This window comes from Canis lupus, chromosome 31 (assembly GCF_011100685.1).
Source record: "Canis lupus familiaris isolate Mischka breed German Shepherd chromosome 31, alternate assembly UU_Cfam_GSD_1.0, whole genome shotgun sequence".
NCBI lineage: Eukaryota > Metazoa > Chordata > Mammalia > Carnivora > Canidae > Canis > Canis lupus.
The window spans coordinates 38937441-38960288 of record NC_049252.1 but is presented as its reverse complement, the minus strand read 5'-3'; the positions used below and the strand labels follow the sequence as shown (position 1 = coordinate 38960288).

The 22848-nt window shown below is 64.7% G+C and overlaps 1 protein-coding gene across 3 annotated transcripts; it reads left to right on the top strand.

The window, feature by feature from the left end:
* Positions 1-2264: 2264 nt before the first annotated feature.
* SLC19A1 (solute carrier family 19 member 1) lies at positions 2265-22561 on the top strand. 3 transcript variants are annotated; one of them, XM_038581670.1, is made up of 6 exons: positions 2265-2347; positions 7849-8086; positions 11299-12040; positions 12112-12304; positions 14557-14698; positions 21727-22561. In XM_038581670.1, exons 2-6 carry the CDS (start codon positions 7892-7894, stop codon positions 21961-21963), a joined length of 1509 nt encoding a protein of 502 aa, XP_038437598.1. In that variant the 5' UTR covers positions 2265-2347; positions 7849-7891; the 3' UTR covers positions 21964-22561. The 3 variants fall into 3 exon arrangements, with proteins under 3 accessions (XP_038437598.1, XP_038437596.1, XP_038437597.1); XM_038581668.1 differs by lacking the exon at positions 2265-2347 and adding an exon at positions 3406-3482; XM_038581669.1 differs by lacking the exon at positions 2265-2347 and adding an exon at positions 4318-4471.
* The last annotated feature ends 287 nt before the right edge of the window (positions 22562-22848 follow it).

Sequence of the window (22848 nt, the reverse complement as noted above, 5' to 3'; positions counted from 1 at the left end):
TTTTATAGGCAAAGCAGGGGTAGAGGGGACGAGGGAATTGAGGGTGGATTATTTCCGGCAAGGTCACCTTCCCTTACGAAGCAGGGGTCTTATCAGGCCGATGACCTTTTACCTTATCAGGAGGATTAGTGCTGACCAGGAAATTCCGAACGGATTGATTTAAAATTCCATTCCCGGGAGAGGCTGGAACTGCAATTAGGTCAGGGGTTAAGCGTCGGTGGGGCTTCGCACAAACGATTCCGTTTGGGGGCCTGTTTCTTCTTAACGATAAAACCTAAATCACCGGGCAGCCCGGGTGGCTCCGCGGTTTGGCGCCTTCAGAGCCGCGTCTGCTGGCTCACTTCCTCCTTAGCAAGTTTTTCCCCTTTAAATTCTAAGGTTGGTTAATGTCGCCCCTCTGATCTCGCTGTACGGCCCTGCAGTATGTCACCGTCGGGGGAAGGGGACACTGTGCTAAATGGACCCACAATGATCTCGATATAAAAAAAAATCACAAAAAAGCAGCCTGATTAACATATAGTTAAAGAAACAGCGACCCAGAAGGTGAAAGGTTGGACTATGCAGGGGAGAGGATTTTAGTTTACTGCATCAGGGAACCTGTTTACACGTGTGAAAAATAATAAAGGAAAACCTCCCATAGAGAAGCCGTGAAGACGGAGCTCGCGTGCACCAGCCCTTACAGACCCTCATGGGCACTACCCCAGCAGGGGAAGATCGTCTCCTGCCCTGGCAACAGCTCAGCCAACGAGAGAGCCAGGGCCCGGCCAGCGGGGGACACCCAGGGCCCGGCCAGAGGGGACAGCCAGGGCCCGGCCAATCAGAAGCCGTCACCACCTGGCTCTCCCTTTCCTCCAGTGGATTTTCCTTCAAAGCGGCCCCTTCCCACCTTCCTCCTTTTTGTCCGTACAGCAACTTTCCTATGTTCTCTGGACCCTCCTGTGGTTGTGTCACACCTTGCAGGTCCCGAATTTCCATTTTTCTGCTATCCTCAAACAAACCCACTTTTCTGGGAAGGAAAGTGGCCAGTTTGCGACACTCAGCAGTCAGCAGCTGAAAGCCCTGTTCCCTGTCCCCCGGCTGCGGGTGGCCTGACATGGGCTGTCCAGGGGGCCCTAGTCCTCTCTAACAGGCTCTCGCCCTCTCTGGACCCCAGAGTGAGAGATCAGGGGCGTGGGGGGTCCATGGCCGCCGGCCTCCGGGACCTGCTGCTCCCTTCCTGGGGATGGGTCCCGCAGGGTGCCTGCTAGGCCCCGGGCATGATCCCCTCTGCTCTAGGGGGGCCGCCCTCCTGGTCACTCCTCTGTCTCATGTTCCTCTACAGGGACGAGGCCCAGGTCCTGCCCCTGCCGCCCCACCCCCAGCCCGGGGCCTCCCCAAGGAAGGCCAACCTTGCCCCAGCGGGGTCTATCGGCCACAGGGGTCCTGCCTCCAGCCCCCCAACTACATCACAGACCCCACAGAAGGACCCTCCTGGGAAAGCATCACAGGGACAGGTTCCCCACAGGGGGAGTTCGTGGAGTCCCCGCAGCCAGGAGCCCAGACACCGGCATCACCCTGATTTCCCACTCCCCCCCCCCGAAAGGACTTTTGTTCCGCACCCCCCCAACTCCCTCCTCCTGCCCCATGGACTCTTGTCCCCGGCCTTGGTTGGACTCGCCTATAGCTTCGCCCGAGCTCGCAGGTCCCAAGCCACGGCCCTGCCTTCCCAGACGGGCTCATCGTGCTGACCCAACTGGCTGTGAGGTTAACACCTCCTTGCTGCGTGCTTCCTGGGGGCCGTGGGGGCGCAGGGGCTGCTTGCCCCTCTTCATTCTCCTCCCTGGGAGCCCAGGGGCCAGACTGCCCCTCCCCCACTGCCCCTCCCCCCCAGCCTGGTGGGTTCTTGGGCAGTCTGGATGGCTGACAGGGGGACCCCAGGGAAGCACCGCTGGGACTCAGGCACTGGGTGCATTTGGGTAGGAAGGGGGCTTGCTGTGACCCCAAGAGCAGGTGCCTGTGCCCTGTCCGTAGGCAGCCACCAGACCAAAGTGGGTCAGGGTGGATCCTACAGGCCGGGCAGCCTGGGGGGAGGGGAAGTTCGCCCAAACCCCAGCAGTTCTGTCCTGCCTGGCACAGGGACCAATGTCCCTGGCTTAAGCTTGTGGGTTAGCCAGAAAAGGAACGTGTAAAATGAGCCAAAAAGCAAAAGCTCATGAACTTGTAGCTTGGGATGGCAGGCGGGGTAAACCCCAGCAGGGGTCAAGGGGCTGGCACTCCAGCAGGAGGCGGTCACAGCCCGTCAGGGGCAGCAGGGCCTCCCTCTGGAACCTGAGCTGCTGTGGCCAGGGGGCCGGGCTGGTAGGTGTAGGTAGGTTCAGTGGGCTCTGGAAGGGGCCTCCCAGTGGGGCCTGCGTGGGGCAGTGCGGTCCAGTGGGTTTTCAGGAGGAGTGGTTCTGCCCGGTGTTCATGGGAGGGGTGAGAGGAGGGACAGGGGAACAGACCAGAGGAACCAGACGGTCCAGTGGGGGCTGCATGGGGGCGGGGCAGGGGAGGCTGAGGGCCAAGGGGGTGCAAAGGGTTGGTCCAAAGCAGAGTGGGGTCAGGGCACGGTCCACTGTGAGTACAGCCCGGGGGTGGGGGAGGCTGCACGGGGGCCGGGGGGAAAGAAGGACAGTCGGGGGTGGCTGCATGGGGGCGAGGGGGCTGCAGGGGGGTGGTGGTGGTGGTGTGGGGGGGAGTGAGCCACAGCCCACGGGGGCTGCATGGGGGTGGGGGGGCTGCACGGGGCTGCGTGGGGGGTGGGGGGGAGGGAGGGACAGTCAGGGGCGGCTGCATGGGGGCGGGGGGCTGCAGGGGGGTGGCGGTGGTGGTGTGGGGGGGAGTGAGCGACAGCCCACGGCGGCTGCATGGGGGTGGGGGGGCTGCACGGGGCTGCGTGGGGGGCGGGGGGAGCGAGGGACAGTCGGGGCGGCTGCATGGGGGCGAGGGGGCTGCACGGGGGGAGCTGCACGGGGCTGCGTGGGGGGTGGGGGGGAGGGAGGGACAGTCAGGGGCGGCTGCATGGGGGCGGGGGGCTGCATGGGGGGGTCAGGGGAGCTGCACGGGGCTGCGTGGGCGGCGGGGGACGGCCCAGGGCGGTGCGAGGGGCTGAGCCCACGGCTGACCGTGCGGGGCTGCGCCGGGCTCCCCACCGCGGCGTCCGGGGCTCGGGGCCGCGCCACGAGGGGGCCGCGTGACCAGGGGCGGGGACCGGGCGGCGGGCGGCGTGGCGCGCTGGGGCGGGGCCGGGGGCGTGGCCAGGCGCGCTGGGGGCGTGGCCTGGGCGTGGCCTGGGCGTGGCCAGGCGGGCCCGGGGCGTGGCCGGGCGTGTCGGGGGCGTGGCCATCCCGCCGTCTTTCCCGGCAGCGACCGCGGCGGCCCCCGGGCGCCGGGAGGGCGCGTGCGCGGGGAGCAGGGTCCGCGGCCCCGCGGTGCACCCGGAGGAGCTGCCGCCCGCCTTGCAGGTACCGGCGAGGCGCGGGGGCGGGGCGCGGGGCGAGCAGGTCCGCGGCCGCGTAGGGAGGGTCGGGGCATCGCCCGCAGGTGCTGCCGCCTGGATCTGGGCGCCGCCCTCCGACCCCGGGGCCTGCCCGCGGAGGCACCGGCCGCGTGGACGCGGGGCCCCCCGTGCACGTGCGCCCCGGGGCAAGGCGGGTCCCCGGGCCCCCAGCCCGGTGCACGGAGCCGTGTCTCCCGCGCAGACTCTGCGGGGTCGGTTGCTCCTCGGAGGAGGAGGAGGAGGAGGAGCCGGGGGTGGGGGGGCGCGGAGCTGGGGCTGGGGCTGGGCTTGCAGCTTGTGCCGGGTGCACCGCGCGGGCTCCGCCAAGGGGGAGCCGGGGTCGGGGTCGGGGGAGCCGGGGTCGTCAGGCTCGTGGCCCAGGCAGGCAGGTGTGCTCCCGCGGTTCTTCACTCTCCCGGGCCGTCCAGCCACGTCCAGCCCCCACCTGCCTGGTCTGCACGTGCAGGCTGACACCTCGGCCAGCTCAGCAACCCCGAATGCACCCCCCAAAAAAGCCGTTTCCCACTCTGCCCCCCAGTGCTGGTGGGGTTGGGAGCTGCCTGCTGGTGCCCTGCAAAGTGACCAGGTGCTTCCTCTGTGGGCGGGAGCGGGGGGCCCTTCTGGCCTCTGCAGGCCCAGGAGCCCAGAGCCCGCACCTGAGGGCTCCCTGCTGTCTCCCTGCTGCCCCCTGCTACGCTGCGTGGCTCGTTTTCTTACCTGGTCCTGACCTGGTGCTTCTAATTCCTTCCTGCCCCAGCCCCCGCCCCCCCCCCCAGGGGTTTTAAACCTGTGGGTCGAGTGTCTACAGCCGCGATGGCCAGAGGGCTTGACTTTCCTCTTTGGAGTGGGAAACTACGTCACACGATCTGGGGGGAGGATTTTTCACCGCGGATGTAAGGAACCCCCCTTGTGAACCGGGGAGAGTGGTGGCTGCGTTAGAAGACGGCGAGGCAGGTGCTGTTTGCTTTGGTTTTGGGGTCTCTGGGCTCACGAGGTCCTGGAGGGACAGAGCCAGGAGCAGCAGCAGGTGCTCCAGGCTCCCCCACCCCACCCGGCAAGATGGGGGCTGGAGGGTCCCCGTGGGAAAGGTTAGCACCTGCTCTTGGAGGTGGTGATGGGGGCCTGGGTCTCTCCTGTGACTGCCCTGGGGGCTGGTGTCTCCTTTGGTCGCCCTGAGGAGGCCTGAAGTTGCAGGGTGTCGGGCTCCTGCCAGCCACCTGCCACCTGCCAGGCACCCCGTGCCATGTGGACTGTTAGCTGGGAGCGTGCGATGGGGTCTCCCCCTTCCCTCCCTGCAGCGGGAGCCTGGAAGGGCCTGTGCGTTTAGGAGAGCGGTCGCCTTTCCCAGAGGACTCTGAGTCACAGCCACGGCGGGTGGCTGCCTGTCGGGGCTGGCGACTACGCCCAGCTCGGGTGAGGTGAACAGATGGACCTGAGGCAGACGAAGTCCACTCCTGGACGCAGGCGGGGCTCCTGGGTTGCTTGTCTTGGAACCTGTGTCATGGGCACGGGTGGCCTCTGCTGGGAGGCCTGGGCTGGCGGGTGCACTGGGGCCGTGGGGCTCGGACCTCACGTCGGGCTCTGTCGTCCTGGCCTCTGTGTCTGCGGCAGCCGGCGCTCCAGGGATGGGGCCCAGTCCTCCCCGTGACCCTGCCCTGCCCGGCTGGGTTCAGAGTGACCTGTGGTCCAGCCTGCTTCAGGAGTCCCCGACCCAAGTGTGTGAGATGCACATTCCAGACCTCCTGTCCCCAGGGTGTCTCCGCCGCGAGATCAGCTTTATCACCAACCACCTCACGTGGTGGCTCTTGCAGTGGCCGGCCCGCCCTACTTCTCGGTCACCTGTTGGTGGCACTGGAGCTGGGAGGGGTGAGCACACACGCCCCTGCCGTGGGGCCCGTCGGGGATCCGGGAGCTGCCTGGGAAGGGCGGTCCGGGGCTGTGTCCCCCACCCCCAGGTCGGAGGAGCGGCGGGTTTTCCGAACACTCAGGAAGATTGTCTGAAGCAGAAACGCAAGTGCCTACTTTTATAGGGACGCCCTCAAGGGTCCGGTGCCCTTTGTGCTCCTCGGGGTTTTCTCTGCCCTTTCTGGCCCCGGGGGAGGCTGGGCCAGCCGTGGGGCAGTACAGGTGGTCTGGTGCAGGGGGGCATCTCCACGTGTGACCTTGGAGCGCAGGCCCTGGTGCCCCTGGTGCCCCTGGTGCCGGGCTGGGGGGTGGAGAGGGAGCCTGCATCCCCCTTCCTGGTGTGCGTGTAGGGGTGAGAGACCCCTGCCCGGGAGACCTGGCTGGCTCCTGGGCCCCAAGTGTAGCGTGAACACAGTGTGGTCCCCCGAGGTGGACGTGTGTGCAGGACACGGAGCCCAGGGCTGGGAGTGGGCTCTGGGGACATGGGGACCCTTTGCGTCGTGGGATCTAAGAACAGAGCTGGGGGAGGCCTCTGGGGAGGTGGGTCGTCGGTCCTCTGTGCCCTGCACTGGGCAACGTTCCCAGGGCTGGGGCGGGCTCCCGGGGGCTGGAAAGGCCTGTCCAGAGCCTGCCCCGGAAGCCCGTGCGCCTGTGCCCCGGATGCGACGGCTTCCTGTTGCATCACTGCTCCCCCATCTGGCCGACGGTTCCACGGGGCCCCTGGAGTGTTCAAGAGCCGCCCCAGGACCTGGTGACTCCTGGGACCCCCCTCCGCTCCCGTGGAAGCCCCGGCCTTCTTGCAGCTGCGCCTCAGCCCTGCCCTGCTGGTCCCGTCGCCCCCACAGCCGGACCCGCCAGCCTGGCTCCTCGGGGGCTGCTCTGCTCCGTCCCCTAGCAGGCGGCCGGTCCTGCTCCTGGGGCCTGGGTGGGGGGCGCCCTCTGCCCTCTGCCCTCCTGGTCCTGGCTGGGGAGGGCCCCCTGCGGTCACCTCATCCTGGGGGCTGTGGGAGTGCTTCCTGCTTGGACGGTCTCTGGGAATCTGGTGGCTCTTCCTTGGGGTCCTGGCCCCCCCTCAGCCCCACACAGCTGGCCCCACATCCTGGGAACTTTCTGTGCCGGCTGCTGGGAACTGGACGGAGGATGGAGGGGGTGGGGGTGGTCCCTGACCCTGGAAGGGCCTCCGCAGTCTGCGGTCTTGAACAGCGCACGGACGTGAGCGGAGCCATCCCAGCATCCTGCAGGCGGCCCTGCCCCTGCCCTGCGGAGCCTCGGGGCTGCCAAGCTCCCCACCTGAGCTCCCCACACAGCTCCTGGCTGCCTGCTTTTGACTTGCTGATTTAAAAAGGGATTTATGGGCAGCCGGGGGGGGGGGGGGGGGGGGGGGGGGGGGGGCTCAGCGGTTTAGTCGGCCCAGGGATCGAGTCTACTGGGCTCCCTGCATGGAGCCTGCTTCTCCCTCTGCCTGTGTCTCTGCCTCTCTCATGAATGAATGAATGAATGAACGAATAAAATTCTAAAAAATAAAAAGGGATTTACGCCAACGCTGTGCAAAGCCGGTATTCTAGGTAGAGACATCGTAACGGCTGGACAGACAGACGCGGAACTGAGTCCTGTCCTTGTTAGAGTAGGTTAGGGGGCTGGGGAACGGGGCCTTCTGGACGGAGGGTTCTCCCCGCGTGACCCAGCGCTCTAGCCGATGCTGCTTCTAGCTCTACCCGAAGTGCCCTTGGGGACCCGGGGCTGGACAGTCCACCTGGCGGCCCGCGCCTCTGGCTGCCTCTCTTCAGGGGAGCCTTGGGCTGCCAGGGTCACCCCCACAAGGCTCCTGCTCTCCCTCTGCCCTTGTCGCCCGCAGTCAGCTTTACTGCAGGCCCCATCTGCCGTGTCCCCAGAGATCGGTGGCAGTTGGGGTCACCAGCCCCCCACGGACGGCCCGTACGGTGGCCCGGTGTGTGCCTGGCGTCCCAGCGGGGACTCCCCCAGCCCTGAGCTGTTGTGGGGCCGGGTGACACTACGGTAGTTCCGTCTGGGTGCCGTGACGCAGGACGCCGGCTACACCCCGGGACCTCTCCTGCCGGGGAGTCGGGCCCAGCTGGGGCCACGGCCGCCCACTTGAGCACGTGCGAGGAGTCTGGTGTGCCTGGGAGACTGGATTTTAAGTTGTGTTTGGTTTGAGCTGGTTAATGTTTAAGGACCCCCCTGCCCCCCCATGGCTGGTGAGGTACGGGGTGAAGCAGCCTGGGCTCGGTGGGCCTGGCGTCTGGGTTGTTAGGAGCTCCTGGCGATTCTCAGGTGTGGGGCTCGTGGGGCCCCTCCCTGTGTGGACGTAGAATCCTAACCCTGTGAGGGCCCGGGGAGTTTCCGGGGAGGGCGGGGGGCCCATGGGGTGCGGGGGGAGCTGCCCTGACTCTTGGCTCCTCTTCCAGGACCGGCATCGCCTCCTCCGGGGCTGCGGGGGGCCCGGGCAGCATGGTGCCCTCCGGCCCGCTGGCGCAGAAGCAGGCGGCCCTGGAGCCGGAGCCGGGGCCGGACGCGGAGCGCAAGCCCTGGAGGTGCCTGGTGTTCTACTTGTGCTTCTACGGCTTCATGGCCCAGCTGCGGCCCGGGGAGAGCTTCATCACGCCCTACCTCCTGGGCCCCGATAAGAACTTCACGCTGGAGCAGGTGCGTGGGCGCGGCAGGTGGGGGCGAGCTCGGGGGCGCTCCCTGGCCTGGGGCAGCTGAGCCCGCGAGGTCCGGTGGCCGCGTGGTGTTGGGGTTCCCGCCGCCCGCCCCCAAGGGGCACCTTCGCACCTGCTGAGGGTCTGAGCGCGGGGAGGAGGCACCCGTACCCCACACCCTGCCCCCTGCCCCCGCGGCCTCCCTGGGGGGAGGGCTTCCTGCCCGGACCTCCGTGCCCTTTGTCTGAAGAGAAGACTCTGGAATGTTCCTCATACTTGCTGGCTCAGGGCGGCCAGGTCTCCTGCTGAAACTTGGCTAATGACTTACACCCTGGGGCCGGGAGGAGTGGGGGCCGGGAGGAGTGGGGGCCGGGAGGAGTGGGGGCCGGGAGGAGTGGGGGCCGGGAGGGGGGCAGGGAGGAGCAGGGCCACGGCATCAGAGCGAGCCGCGGGGCTGCTGCGTGACCGGGAGGTCGGGCCTTCTGTCCAGGGCTGCTTTCCCAGCTCCCAGCTCGGGGCCCCCCACCCCCCGGCCCGCTGGTCCCGCTCGCCCCCCTCCCCCCCCCCCCGCCCCCGGCCTCGTCTTCCCCTCCAGCCTGTGCATCTCTGCTGCTGGGTTTCTCCGACGCCCTGCCTCCCCCCGAGGGCCTGACCCCTTGCCCTGCAGACGTCAGGATTCCGTAAGCCCTTGGGCTGGCCGTGCAGGCGAGGCCTGGCCCTCAGAGTGGCCGTCTCAGGGAGAAATGGAAACACACGCGTGTCTGGCTCACGGGAGCTCACACCCCGCGCGTGTGTGGTGGCATCTGATGCCGCGGCCGCCGCTGACTGCGAGCTGGTCACCTCTGGGCCTCCTCCGAGGAACCCGTCCCTCACCTCCCTCGCTCACCCACGGGCCGGGGGCTCGTCCGCGCCGGGGGTCACTTAAGGAAGAAGCACGTAGGTGCAGCTCCGTGAAAACTGGAGAAACGTGTGCGGCAGTTTGGGAGGCACCTGCGCGCTCAGGCTGCCTGGGAAGTGGCCCTTGAAGAGCTCGGGCGAGGGGAGCCCACCCCCGTGCTGTGACTCTTGGCTTCCCTAGAACTTGGCAGCCAGCCTAGTGCCGACCAGCAGCCGTGCCCACGACGTAATTAATGACGTGGTTCACGGGGCACGTGCGTCACACGCCGTGTGTTCTCGTAGTAACATGAGCTAGAGGAGGAGGCAACCCCGTGGTTCCAAACGGCCGTCGCTGGGAACCGCGTGGATGTACGTGGACCCCGTGGTGCGGGCTGTTCAGCTGTCCAGCGTGGTCGGTTCCAGAACCGAGCCGCCCCAGCGGCCCCGGGGATGTCCTCGGAGGGACGGCAGAGGCTGGCCGCTGCCCACGGGGAGGGCCGGGCGTGCGGGGCGGAGCCGAGGCCTCGCCGGGGTGTGTCACGCACGTCCAGGCCGCCCTGAGCTCCGCGCACCCGGGGCTGGACCACGGGTCGCCTGGTGCTTAGGCGGCCTCTGGTTTGTCACCCCAGGGAATCGCCGCTGCGGGTGTCGCCGGCACGGCCCCCTGCTCCCGCCGCACGCGTGGCTGCCTTCCCGTCTCCCGGGCCAGCGGGGATCCGCTCTGCTGAGTCTGCCCATCTGATAGCTGGGAAGGGCCGACGTGCCGCTGGCTTGTGTTTTCCCTGGTGTGCGCCGTGGCCGGCGGGCCTGGCCGTCCCTGGCTGTCACCTACCCGGTGTCGCTGCCCGCTGGGCCGCGTCCACACCTTCCCGCGGGGTCTGCTGCGGCCTGTCCTGGGGGCCGGACTGCCTGACGTCACCTGTTTCTCCCAGGCTGGGCTGGGCCCATCGCTTTGCTCGGGCGTCCTGTGAGGCCGGGGTGTGGAGTTCTGGTCGCTCGGGGTCCTTGCTGCCCACCCCCACCCACCCCACCCCACCCACCGGCTGCTTTCTGGGGCCCAGCCGAGTCTGCCCGTCAGAGAAGCGGCTGCCCTGAAGCCACCTGGATGCGGATCTGGGCACCGATCCTGTGTTTCCCCGTCGGCCTGGCCCTGGCCCGTCCACACAGCAGGGTGCTGGGAACCCGTCCAGGCGACACTGGGCTCGGGCCGGTCGGAGGCTGTCCTTGTGCCGCTGCCAGGCCGCTTGACAGATGCCACCTGCCCCAGGGCCTTGGGGTGCCACTCAGCACCGTCCAAGGACGACACGGGTCAGCCGCGTCTGCTGCCAGTTTGCCTGCCCAGCCTGGGGACCCCGCTGAGGAGGGAGGCCAGTGGCTGGTCCTCCTGGGTCTCTGGTCTCCAGCCTGTGGGCTCTGTAGTGAGCCGTGGGGTGTCGTCGCGGAGGGGCTGTTTGATGTTCCTGGACACCGTGCTCACGGGCTGGACCCCGCAGGTCCCGGTGCCCCGCGGGGGGTACTCGTTCCCCTGGGACGACCTGCACTCGGCGTCTCCGTGTCCCGGGGTGTATGTGCACGCCGTCGTGCGGACCACACCGTGCGGTCACCTGGGCTCCCCTGTGGCTGCGCAGGTTCAGGAGGCCGCCGGGCAGGGGCCGTGTGTCAGCAGGTCCCGACAGCCTTCCTCAGCACCCGAGGCTCGTCCACGCGGGGCCCAGTCGGGGGTCCTGGGCACAGCCCCAGGAACGCTGCTTCACACTCATCCCGCGACCACCTGAGGCCAGGCAGGGGTGCAGACACCCTGGGACGGGCACGGCTCCACCCAGCGGCCCCGAGCCTGTAGGTGGCGGGCGCGGCACGGCCCCACTGCTGACCCAGGGCTGTGCTAGGGCGCTTGGTGTGCTCGTGGGGGTCGAGGGCAGCCTGGGCTCCGGGATGCTCCGTGGGCAGGTCGGGGTTCTGCCCGGAGGCCGCGGGGTGCCTGCCCGGGGGATCCGATCCGTGGCCGGAGCCGCGTGGTGGGGTCTGGTGGTGGGCGGGGACCGGGCTCCCCTGGGTGCGCCCTGCGCCCTGGGACGGAGCGGGCTGGCTGCGGGTCCCCGCCCCGTGGCCTGCTCGCCGCCCGTTCCCCTTGTGGCTTCTCCCCTCCTCCTGCTCCGAAACCCGTGGCCTGAGGCCCTCCTCCCCGGGAGGGCAGCGCGTCAGCGCGAGCGAGGACGGTCCGTGCCCCCCAGGAGAAGCCTGGTCGCGTGGCCGTCTCCTGAAGGGAGACCTAGGGTGGCGCACGTCCCGCGTCCTCCGGCGCGGCCCCGGAGGCGGTGTCCCGAGCCTGCCGTCCCACAGGTCACCAACGAGATCACGCCGGTGCTGTCGTACTGCTACCTGCTGGTGCTGGTGCCCGTGTTCCTGCTCACCGACTACCTGCGCTACAAGCCGGTGCTGGTGCTGCAGGGCCTGAGCTACGTGGCCGTGTGGCTGCTGCTGCTGCTGGGCACGTCGGTGCGGCACATGCAGTGCATGGAGCTCTTCTACAGCGTCACCATGGCCGCGCGCATCGCCTACTCCTCCTACGTCTTCTCGCTCGTGCGCCCCGCCCGCTACCAGCGCATGGCCGGCTACTCGCGCGCCGCCGTGCTGCTCGGCGTCTTCACCAGCTCCGTGCTGGGCCAGCTGCTCGTCACCCTGGGCCGGGTGTCCTTCTCCACGCTCAACTACGTCTCGCTGGGCCTCCTCATCTTCAGCCTGGTCCTCGCCCTGTTCCTGAAGCGCCCCCGGCGCAGCCTCTTCTTCAACCGCGACGGCCCGGCCCGGAGCGGGGCCTCGCCCTCCGAGCTGGACCGCATGAACCCGGACGCCCCGCGGGGCGCGGCGCGGCTGGGGGCCTGGCGGGACTGGACGCTGGTGCGCATGCTCCGGGAGCTGGGGGACAGCCTGCGGCAGCCGCAGCTGCGCCTCTGGTCCCTCTGGTGGGTCTTTAACTCGGCGGCCTACTACCTGATCGTCTACTACGCGCACATCCTGTGGAACGTGGTCCACACCACCACCGTCTACAACGGCGCGGCCGACGCGGCGTCCACGCTGCTGGGTACGCCCCGGCCCCCGCCCCGCCCCCCCGCCCGCGCCCCCGGGCGGCCCTGACGCGCCCTGTCTCCCCAGGTGCCATCACCTCCTTCTCCGCGGGCTTCGTGAAGATCCGCTGGGCGCTGTGGGCGAAGCTGGTGATCGCGAGCGTGACGGCGGTGCAGGCGGGGCTGGTGTTCCTCATGTACAGCACCAACAGCATCTGGCTGTGCTACGTGGCCTTCGTGCTCTTCCGTGGGGCCTACCAGTTCCTGGTGCCCATCGCCACGTGAGTCGACCCGCGGGGGTGTCTGGTGAGGCCGCGGCCTGGGTGTCCCTGCAGCGCCAGGCCCAGGAACGGGCGGAGCCGGGCAGCCGAGGCCACGCTCCTCCCTCCTGTGGGCGGGGGCGGCCGGACCGACCTCCCGCGTCTGCTGAGAGGCCCCTTCCAGGACATTCCGCGTGGCCTCCGTGGGGGCAGCCGAAGGGGACCGTGCGGGCGGCGTGAGCCGGTGGGGTGTGCACTTGCTCACCTCCGGAGGGCGGTGACCCCAGGGTGCCGTCCGCTGGGCCCCGGTGTCCGCGGTCCTCGGCGCAGCCCGTCCTGGCTTCCGTGGCCCTGAGCCGGGCACACAGCCTGGCCCGGGCGCCGTCCCCTCTGCTGCCCCCACGGAGGCCACGTGGCGTCCACAGCAGCAGCCTCGGCGCCGCCTCACCAATGCCAAGCGCTGTGGGCCCGTCCGCGGTGCTCGAGGCCTGTCTGGTCCTCGTCGCGGCGGGGCAGGGACGCACGGCCGGGGGGTGGTGGCCAGCCGTCCAGCTCGCCCTCCGCCCAGGGCCCTCCCGGTGCCCTCGCATTCCTCGCACCCCCGGGATCTCCTCTTCCTGCCCAGGGATGTCCCCAGAGCTGCCCTCGGCCCACCCGTGCTTTCCAGAATCTTCTCTGGCCCACGTCCTGCTTGCTGCCAAGGTTGTCTGTGCTCCTTGAACTGACCCTTTCACGAAGCTGATGCCCCACGTGCCCCGTTACACGCATGTGCCCCCTGCGCCGGCGGGTGGGCCTGGGTGTGTGACGCCCCCTTCCCCCGCTGCCGGCCCCGTTCCCCTCTGCGCCTCACCCCTGGGGACGGCGGGGCCCTCCTGGTCGCCCCGGGCTCCCCGCGGCTTGGAGCCGCCTCCCCGAAGTGCCGCCCGCCCGCCGCGCTCTGCACCCCGTCCGCTGCCCCGGGCGGCCTTCCTTCTCCCCCCGGACGCCCGCCCCCTCGGCCGCCAGGTGTCCCAGACGCGCTTCCTCGGCCGGGCGCCCCCGTGCTGTCCCCGGCGGCGGGGAAGGGCTCCGGGCCGGCGGCTGTGACTGCAGCCACTGGCTTTACGTCCTCCTTGGACGTTTTGTCATTTGCAAAAAGCGCCGAGAAGGTCACGCAACATAGGCGGCAGGTGCAGGGGGGAGGAGACGCCTCCTGCCCACCCCCCCCCAGCCTCACTGCCGCAGCCGGGTGCCTGGCATCGGGTGTCTGGCCTGGCGCAGGTCGCACTGGCCCCCCCGTCCTGCCCGCGTGGCTGTGGTGGGGTCATGGGCAGGTGTCACTGGTCCCCTCGCCGAGGCCCCCGGTGACCGGGCTGCCGTGTGCCGGGTTTTCCCCCCACGGCCCTGAGAGCGGGATCTTGTCACTCGTTTCTTCGTGTCGGGACGACGGCCTCAGAGGGGTCCCGGAAGGGGACAGGCCGGGGCGTGGGCCTTGGAAAGTGGGTGCCGGTAGATACGGGGCACGTGCGTGGTGGCCCTGCTAGCCCGCCGGCCTTCCATGGGGACAGCGGGGGTGGCTCCCCCTGGGGACTGTGTCCTCGTCCCTCTCGGGTCAGTGGCGTGCGGGGGGAGCCTCCCATGGGCCCCGCGGCTCCCCTGGGTTTCTCCCGCTTGGGGCCGGGGGCTTGGGAGCCGTGCAGGGGGCGGCGTGGCCTCTGCCTGTGGGGATGCGCCCGCCGGGGCCTCCCTGGGACCTCGGCTGTGCCGTCCTGCCCTCGCTCCCCCGCCCTGCTCGGCCTCTGTCCCCCGAGAGGCCTCCGGGCACGTCCGCTCCCCGCCTTGCAGGGCTTCACAGGGTCTCTGCCGTTACTTGTTTCTAGAGGCGCTTTGGGGCTTTTATTTTTATTTTTTTATTTTATTTTATTTTTTTTTGCTTTGGGGCTTTTAAAGGGAAGGACCTTCAGATGTTCATTTCTGTGCGCAGGACGCAGAGCTGGGTGCGCGCTCCTTCCTCCTGCCTCGATTTACCCTTCTGTTCTCATCCAGTCACTTAACGACGACCCTGCTTCCAGAACCCTCCGCGTGGGGCGCTGCACGGTCTCATGAGGATGACCACCTCTGTCCCAGAACTACCAGGACCCGTTTTGAACGTCCCCTGGGGGGGCTCCTGGTCTCGGAGTCACGGGGCCCGGAGTGTGGGTGGCCTGAGTGCCGGCCCGTCCTGCCGCTCCCCCTTAGTGCTGGGGCGCTTCTCAATCCCCCGCTGAGCCTGACCTCGGCCGCTTTCCGTTCAGTTTTCAGATCGCGTCTTCCCTCTCTAAGGAGCTCTGTGCCCTGGTCTTCGGGGTCAACACATTCCTCGCCACCGTCCTCAAGACCATCATCACCCTCATTGTTTCTGACAAGCGGGGCCTGGGCCTCCCGGTCCACTCGCAGGTGAGCCCGGTTCAGCCCCACTGCCGGGTGGGGGGAGCCCCTGGGGCCGGGGGGGTCTGGCCAGCGGCATCGCCCACCCCAAAGGTCTGGACCGTGGGTGCACTGTGGAGGGTGGGGACGTGCACAGGGTGGGCCGGGCATTTCCGGCCAGACACCCAGACTGGAGTGGGAGCAGGAGCAGGAAGCCCCGAGCCGGGAGGGGAAGGGAGGGGATGCCCTGTGGGCAGCGCACGGCCGACCCCATTAGGCCCCCCGGGGCCCCTGAGGCCGGCCCAGGTGTGGTCCTTCCTGGAGGAGCCCTGACCGCCCTGTCCGCCCCCCCCTGGGCTGGCCGACGTCCCGAGGGCTGGCTGCGTGGCCGGGAGCCCTTTCCCCGTGAGGTTACACTCACTGCCCTTTGCGTCAGAGCCTGTCGGACCCGGGCCCCGGCTCACGGGTCTGCTACACGCGAGCCAGGAAGGTGGACCGGGCGGGGTCGACGCTGGTGCACGCTGGGCTCTCTCCGGTCCCTTCCCTCGAGCCACCTGGAGCAGGTTCTCAGTGTCCTCAAGCTCAGAGAAAAGCTTAAAAGTTCCTGCTCCCTGTGGGGTTGGAGACACTCACCCGTGTGACTCGGTGGTCTCGGGCCGGCGAGAGTCAGCAGGGGACAGCGTGCAGGAGGGGCGGCGACCCCACCTCCTGGCGGCCCTGACCTGTCCGGGGGCCGGGGCAGCGGGCCTAGAAGCCGGGAGGGGGGCTGGGCTGTCCCACGTGGTGGCGCCCGGACGTGCCGGGTCAGGTGGACAGAAAAGACGTTGGTCTTCCCCTGTTGGTCTCGTTTCCCAGTTAGAAAACCAATCTAGGAGCGGGCGGTCAGCTCACGATTGGACATGCTGACGGGAGCCACAGGGAACGGCATCCCCGCCTCTCGCTCGCCGTCCCCGTTCACGGCCGGGAGCTCTTCGGCTCGTCCCGAGTGCTCTTGACCTTAACGTCAGAACAGCAAAGAGGGGCGTATCCTGGGATGACAGAGCTGCGGTTCAGGACGGTTCAGGCCGAGCCCCAGCAAGGGCCCGCAGAGGCCGGGCGGGGTCCCCGGGCAGCAGGGCTGGGCGGGGTGCGTGGAACCAGCGTCCTTCGGGGGGAGCGGGAAATCAGGGTGAGGCCCGTGTCTGGGCTCCCGGGTCGCGGGGCTGCGGGAACTCCACGGACCGCCCCCCCAGCCCGTGGGGACCTGTCCCTGTGATGCTCTCCCGGGGGGGTCCTTCTGTGATGTGGTCGGGGGCTGGAGGCAGGACCCCTGTGGCTGGGAGACCCTGCTGGGCGATGGTGGCCTTCGTTACCCTCACGGTGGTGAGGAGCCGGCGCCCGGGCTGGAGACTGGTGGGGTCTGGGGTGCAGCAAGTGGGGGCAGGCCCAGCTTTGCTTGGTTCTTGCGTGAGGCCTTCAGAGTGGTCCTGGGTGGTGTGGGAGGTGACGCAGGCTCGCGGGGCAGCAGCCCGACGGGGGCTGACTGCACACAGGTGGGGGAGCCCCGTGCCCTCCCCACCCACCCGCCCTTTCTGCCCTTCCCCTTCCACGGGTGTCATTTACAGGGAACCGCCGTCTGTCACTGCGGGGCGGGCTTTCTCAGCCTGCGCCCCGAGCTCCACGTGCTCACTGCGTGGGTCCGTCCCCACTGTGCTCTGCTGGGAGGCGGCCCGGCCGCTGCACCTGCCCCCCGAGGAGGCCCCGGCTGGCTCCCAGTTTCTGGCTGTTGCGATTAAAGGTGCTTTAAACCCTGGACGTCGGTTCCCGCCTATGTGGACAAGTGCCCAGAGGTGGGGGCGCGTCGTTTGGAAGTTGGCGCTGAGCTGTTTTCCTGGGTGGCGGCTCCGTTTTTGTTCCTACGGCAGGTCGCGGGGCGCGCGTTTCCCCCGGTCCTCAGGAGGCGGTGGTGTGGGCCGGACGCTCCCCCGGCCGTCGGATGGGCGTGGACGCCGCTGGTGGCTGTGGTGAAGCGTGTGGACTTTGTCCGGCTTCGGCGCTGTGGATGTTCTCGTTACGGTTTTCCTGGTGTTTCCTGGAGCTCCTCGTCCGAGCACGGCGCGTAGTGGACAGCCTGCCGCGTCGCCGTGTTGACGGCTGAGCTCCCGGCCCACGGTCGGGTACTCGTGGTGGGGCTCTGGGGGAGTCAGGACGCACGTGGCATCTGTAGCTCCTGCACGTCTCAGGGTTCACACACCTTCCCCGTAGCTGCCGCCCGGCTTCCCCTCCTCACAGGGCATCTGCAGAACAGAGCTTCAGTTTTGGTGATTTTGGTGAAGTTTGATCTGTTTCTCCCTTTTATGGATCAGTCTGGGTTTTGCCTCCAAATATAAGAACTTTTCACATAACCCAGGCTCTCGAAGGTTTTCCCCAATATCTTTTTTGAAGTTTTATGGCTTGGGAGCACATGGTGGGCTCTGTTGGAAGAACACGTGAACTCTTCATCTGAGGGCTGTGAGTTCCAGCCCCACCTTGAGTCGAGAGATCACTGAATAAATAAATGTAAATGGGGCGCCTGGCCCGGCTCAGGTAGTCAGTCATCGGAATCTTGATTTCCACTCGGGTCATGATCTCAGGGTCTTGAGATCGAGTCCTGCATTGGTCTTTGCACTGGGCGTGGAGCCTGCCTGAGGTTCTCTCCCCCTCTGCCCCTCATCCCCCTCCCTTTCTTAAAAAAACAAAAAACCCTATAGGTTTTATAGCTTTTTTTTTTAAGATTTTATTTATTTATTAATGAGAGGTACAGAGAGAGAGGGAGAGACACAGGCAGAGGGAGAAGCAGGCTCCAGGCAGGGAGCCCGATGTGGGACTCGATCCCGGGACTCCAGGATCATGCCCTGGGCTGAAGGCAGGCGCTGAACCGCTGAGCCACCCGGGCTGCCCTGTCTTTTATTTAGAACTTCCTTGATTTCTTTCAGCATTTTGCAGTTTTCAGCAAAGCTACCTGCTATGGTAGGTTTATGCCTGAGTATTTCGTTGTTTTCTGAGCAGCTGTGAATATGATACCATATTTTTGATTTTAGCGTCTACATTTTTTCAGCTAGGGCTGCGGCAGCAGAATCCCGTAGACCCAGTGGCTCAAACAGAATTTATGTCTCCAAGTCCTGGACGCTAGAAGCCTGGGGTCGAGGTGTGAGCAGGGCTGGTGCCTCCTGAGGAGCTCATTGGCCAGTGGATGTGGTCTTCTCTGTCCTCACGTGGCCTTCCGTGTATGTGTGCACGTCTGGTGTCTGCCTCCCTCTGAGGTCACTACTGTTCGGACCCCTTTGGACCTTGATCAGCTCCTTAGAAGGCCTTGTCTCCAGATACAGTCACACCGGGCTGGGGCTTCCACAAGTGGCTTTCGGGAGGGACGCAGTTCAGTTCATAGCAGGATCTGTGTGTTCGCCGTGAAGATACAGAGATACAGCCGATACGTGAGTGTTAGTCTCACCGTCTGACTGAGGTTTTGTCGTGACGCTGTTTATTTGCTGCTCTAACCTTGCTGCAACTGGCTCCAACTTCCTCTTTATCATTTCCTTTCTCGTACTCGGTTTACATTTATATTGTTGATCTTTTCCTAGGTCCTTGAGATGGGAACTTAGATTAATGACAAGGGTGCTGTTTTTTAGTTTTATTTTTTTTTAAAGATTTTATTTATTTATTAATGAGAGATAGAGAGAGGCAGAGACACAGGCAGAGGGAGAGAAGCAGGCTCCATGCAGGGAGCCCAATGCTTGACTCGATCCCAGGTCTCCAGGATCACGCCCCGGGCCAAAGGCAGGCACCAAACCGCTGAGCCACCGAGGTGTCCCGAGGCTGCTGTTGTGACATTTGCATCAAGTGCTATGCATTTCCCTCCCACGGCTGCCTTAGCTGCATCCCACAGACCCGAGGGTTGCATTTCCGTTTTTGTTCATTCCCGTGCAGCTTCCGCTGTCTCTACCTATAATTATTTCAAAGGGTTTTGTTTATTTTCCAGCTGTTTTCTTGTATCTTTGTTACTGATTCCTATTTCTGTTCTATTTTGTGATCAGAGAATACAGTCTATCTGATTTCAGCCCTTTTAAATTTGTTGGGGTTGGTTTTAAGGCCCAGGATGTGGTCCGTCTTGTTACGTGTTACGTGGATCCTCGAAAAGGCTGTGAATCCTGCTGTTGTCGGGCGGAGTGTTTTATAAATTCCACTTAGATCCTGTCGTTGATTTGTTCTCTGTCCTTGTGATTTTTGTCTCATTCCATTGTTGGCAGAGGGGTGTTGGCATCTCCATCTTTGTGTGTGTTTTGGCTGTTTCTCCTCTCCGTTCCATCACGTTTTCGATTCACAGTTTGCAGCTGCCAACTGTCGCACACGCCCTGGGAATTCCTGTGCGTTTCGACGGCCTGAGTTTCTGATCTGATCGTTACGGAATGGAAAGTCCTTCTCTGCCTCTGGTTATTTTCTTTTCTCTGAAGTCTGCTTTACCTGAGTTAACGTAATGTTTGCGTGATAATATTCTCTCCTGCCCCTTTACTTGTTACCCGACTGCATCACTGTATTTGACATCAGTTTCTTGTAGGACCACACATGGTTGAGTCATGTTTTCTAATCTATTCTGCTAACATCTGTCTTACCTGGTGAATTTGGTCCGTCTACAGTTAGTGTAATGATCGACGTGTTCGAGTTCTAGGCCGCCCTACCATTTTTGCTTTGCTTCTTCTCTGCGTTTTACTTTTTTATGCCATCCTATGGACTGTTGGCACGTTCTTCAGGATTTCACTTCGGTTAATCTGTTGTGTTATTTGAGTGTATCTCTTGATAAAGCTCTTTTGACGGGGTTTTATGTGTTAAATGACCATTGTGAGTCAAGTATAGACATCTCACCTCCTCCTACCGTCCATACTACAGTTGTCTTAAGCGTTTTCTCCATGTACCAGTACAGCCACATGACGTGGGTTCTGACTTTTGCTTTGACCATCAAACATTTAGAGAATTCTAGCGGAGAAGGGAAGTCTTATTGACGTGTGGTTTGACTCACTGTGTTATTTCTCTTTCCCTTGGTCCGGGGTTTCTCCTTTCTGCGTAGAGCACCTCCTATAAGCCATTCTTTTAGGGTCTGTTGGCTGGTGACAAATTTGCCTCTTAGTTTGTCCTTTTCCTGAGAGCGTCATGATTTTCTTTTTAGTCCTAAAGACGATCATCGCTGGATATAGGCATCTACGTTAATAGTTTTTATCTTGTAACTGAAAACCGTATCCGTTCCTTGTGGTCTTCGTGGCTTCTGATGAAAGATCCACTGTCGCTTTTTTCCGGCTGCTTTCATAATTTTTCCTTTCTTTGCCTTTGGCTTTCAGAAGCTTAAATACAGTGTTTGTGGTTCCTTTGTGTCTCGAATCTGTAGGTTTATGTCTCTTACCAAATTTGGGGAGTGTTCAGCCACTATCTCCTCAAGGACTTTCCCAGTCCCGTCCTCTGTCTTTTTGTGGGATCCCCGTGACACGGCGTCCCATGTTGTCATAAAAGGTGTTGAGGCTCTGCTTCTGATTTGGCGATTTCCGTCGCCCCATCTCCCAGCTTTCTCTGTCCCGTCTGTTCTGCTGTTGGGGCCATTCATGGAGTTTTTAGTTGGGTTCTTGCATTTTCAGTTCTGTTCTTTATCCTTTATATTTCTTAGAGGTTTTCCTCTGTTCCCAGTGTGCTATTGCTTGTCGAAGCATTTTCGTCTTGGCTGCTTTAGTCTTTCTCCGATCCCTTAATGTCCATGTCATCTCAGTGTCCCTGTCTGTTGCCCGTATCCATCCAGTTAGCGATCTTTGTGGTTCTAAGTAGGCTGAGTGATCGATTGAAACATGGACGTTTTGGACATTATGGTGTAAGATGTGGATCTACTGCAGCCGTCCACCTTTAACTGGCTTCGCCTGACGCTGCTCTAGCAGAGGAGGTTGGGAACGTGTGCCCTGTTACGCCAGGTAACAGGCTCCCGACTCAGCCCTCCTGACTGAGGGGTGGAGAAGGGGGCTCCTCATTACTGCTGGGCGGGGACTGGCCTCCAGTCTCCAGCAGTTAGGAGCGGCCTGAGGGCCTTGTTACCGCTTCTCACGTGGCCTGCAGTGACCCCGCCGGGGGTGCGGTGTTCTTGCTGCCTCTGGGTGACAGTAGGTCCTCACTCTTGCAGGGTGGGGGCTTGGGGAGAGTGAGAGTGAGAGTCCAGGCTTCTGTGTGGTCTCTGTGCCCACTGCGCCTTGAGCACCACCACCTGCAGGGGCCTGGGGCCTGGTTCCAGTCTGGGCAATGAGGGTGGGGTCTGGCTGGGGTCAGGTGGTCCACCTATCTGTTCCCTGTCCTGCTGGCCTGTCCCTCGCCTCGTCCTTTGGTCAGAAGAACAGCTTTTATTGGAGTTTATTTCCTTCATCAGCTGGCTTTTCTGGATTGCTGGTTTCTTCATTTCTAAAAATAAGCGCAGCACGAAGTTAAAGCCCAGGGGACGCCCTGCTGCGTTCTCCTCGGCCTCCCGCGCTCTGGCAGGTGTACTGCCCACCACCTTTCTGAGCGACCTTCTTACATGTGTTCTGTGCATAATGTCCAGGGTTTTAGCCACAGTCGGGGAGGAATGGGGAAAACCTGTCTGCTCCGTCCCCTGGAAGCAGAGTCCTGGAAGGGGGCCAGCCAGGGGCCTGCGGGCGCAGAGTGCCACGGTCTCAGGCAGGATGCAGCCTGCCTGGCCCACGGACGCCGGAAACCACCCAGGACCCCGCCCCGGCGGTCACGCGAGTCAGGAGAGACGTCCCCAGCTGTGGGTGCCGTCCCCGGGGTGGAAACTGGCTTGGTGCTCGGGGCTGGGCTCGCCTGCGCTCCTGAGGGGCTCCCGCGCACAGGGCCCCGAGCACCGGCCGCCGTGGGAACTCGGCCCACCACGCGAGGCTCATGTTGTCAGAAAAGAGCAGAGCGCCTTGGGGGGGCCGCACTGACATGGGGATGGCGCCAGGGTGGGCGCCCCCGGGGCCGTGGATGGGGGCGGGGGGCTGCTCCCGGCTGACCTCTGACCTCCACCTCCTCTGTTCTAGTTCCTCATCTACTTCGGGTACTTCCTCGTGCTGTTTGTCATCTACCTCTTGGGGGCCATCCTGGTGATCGTGCAGCACATCCAGGAGGCCCGCCGTGCGCCCCCGGAGCCAGGTAGCCCTGCAGAGAAGGCCATACCCATGCTGAGCACACAAAGCAGTGGCCTCAGCAACCTGCAGCCCACAGCCCCGCCACAGACCTCCCCGGAGCAGCACCCGCAGCCCGAGGCCAAAGCCTGACGCAGCGCGGCCACCGGGAGGCCAGACTCCTCCGACACCAGAGGCCACTCGCCATCGTCCTCCGCACCCTGGGGCCTGTGCATCTCAGACCGGACTCCCCCACTGACCCCGTGGCAGGGGGCCCACCCCTTGGGCGATGCCAGCGTTCAGAGCCACTGACTAACGGGGAGCCCTGCACAGCGCGTCCCTGTGACCTGCCCCTGGGGGGCTGCCTGCCTCAGGGGGGCCTTGGCTTGGGTGGCGGAGGCCCAGGGACTGTGCCCCTCTGCCCTGCTAGGTGCTGTGGCCCTGTCCCTGGCCTGCTGGGGACACTCAGGCAGCTGCTGGGCACTGTGGGCTGGTCTGCTGTCCCCTGCCCACATGTGGCGGGCGGGGGGAGCTCACATGCCCACCAGGCCTCCCCACTGTCAACCCCCCTTGGGAGACAGGCCCTGCTTATCCCTGGGGACCAGTGAGGGGCCCCAGACGCCAGCCCTGGGGACTCAGGCCCCGCTGGGCAAGGCTGTGGGTAAACAGATGAGGCCAGTTGTCTAGGTAGTTGCTTTAGATAAATGCTCTTTTTTTTAAAAAAAAAAAAGATCTAAATGAGAAACCGTAATGAGCTCCTGTTTGTGTGGGAGAAGCCAGGCGGTGGCCCGTCCCTGTGAGGTGGAAGTGGGGACGCTGGGGCCCTGGACCCCGCTTCTCCCCAAGCCCCCGGTCCTGCCCTACCACCCCAGTGTGCCACCCCAGGGTCTCAGGGCCAGTTGTGTCCCTTCGGAGACCTGCGCTCCCTGACATGGGTTAGAGCACAGGCCAAGCATGGAGGGGCTCCTGATCCTGCCCTAGCCTGACCTGTGGGGGTGGGGGTGTCAGGAGGGCCAAGGAAGGGGCCCCAGCCACAGG

Bases quoted from the DNA above. Each gene is read 5' to 3' on its own strand.
- SLC19A1 (XM_038581670.1), top strand. From the start codon at position 7,892: ATGGTGCCCTCCGGCCCGCTGGCGCAGAAGCAGGCGGCCCTGGAGCCG. The intron at 12,305-14,556 runs GTGAGTCGACCC...CTTTCCGTTCAG, and splicing joins TTCCTGGTGCCCATCGCCAC to TTTTCAGATCGCGTCTTCCC. The intron at 14,699-21,726 runs GTGAGCCCGGTT...CCTCTGTTCTAG, and splicing joins GCCTCCCGGTCCACTCGCAG to TTCCTCATCTACTTCGGGTA.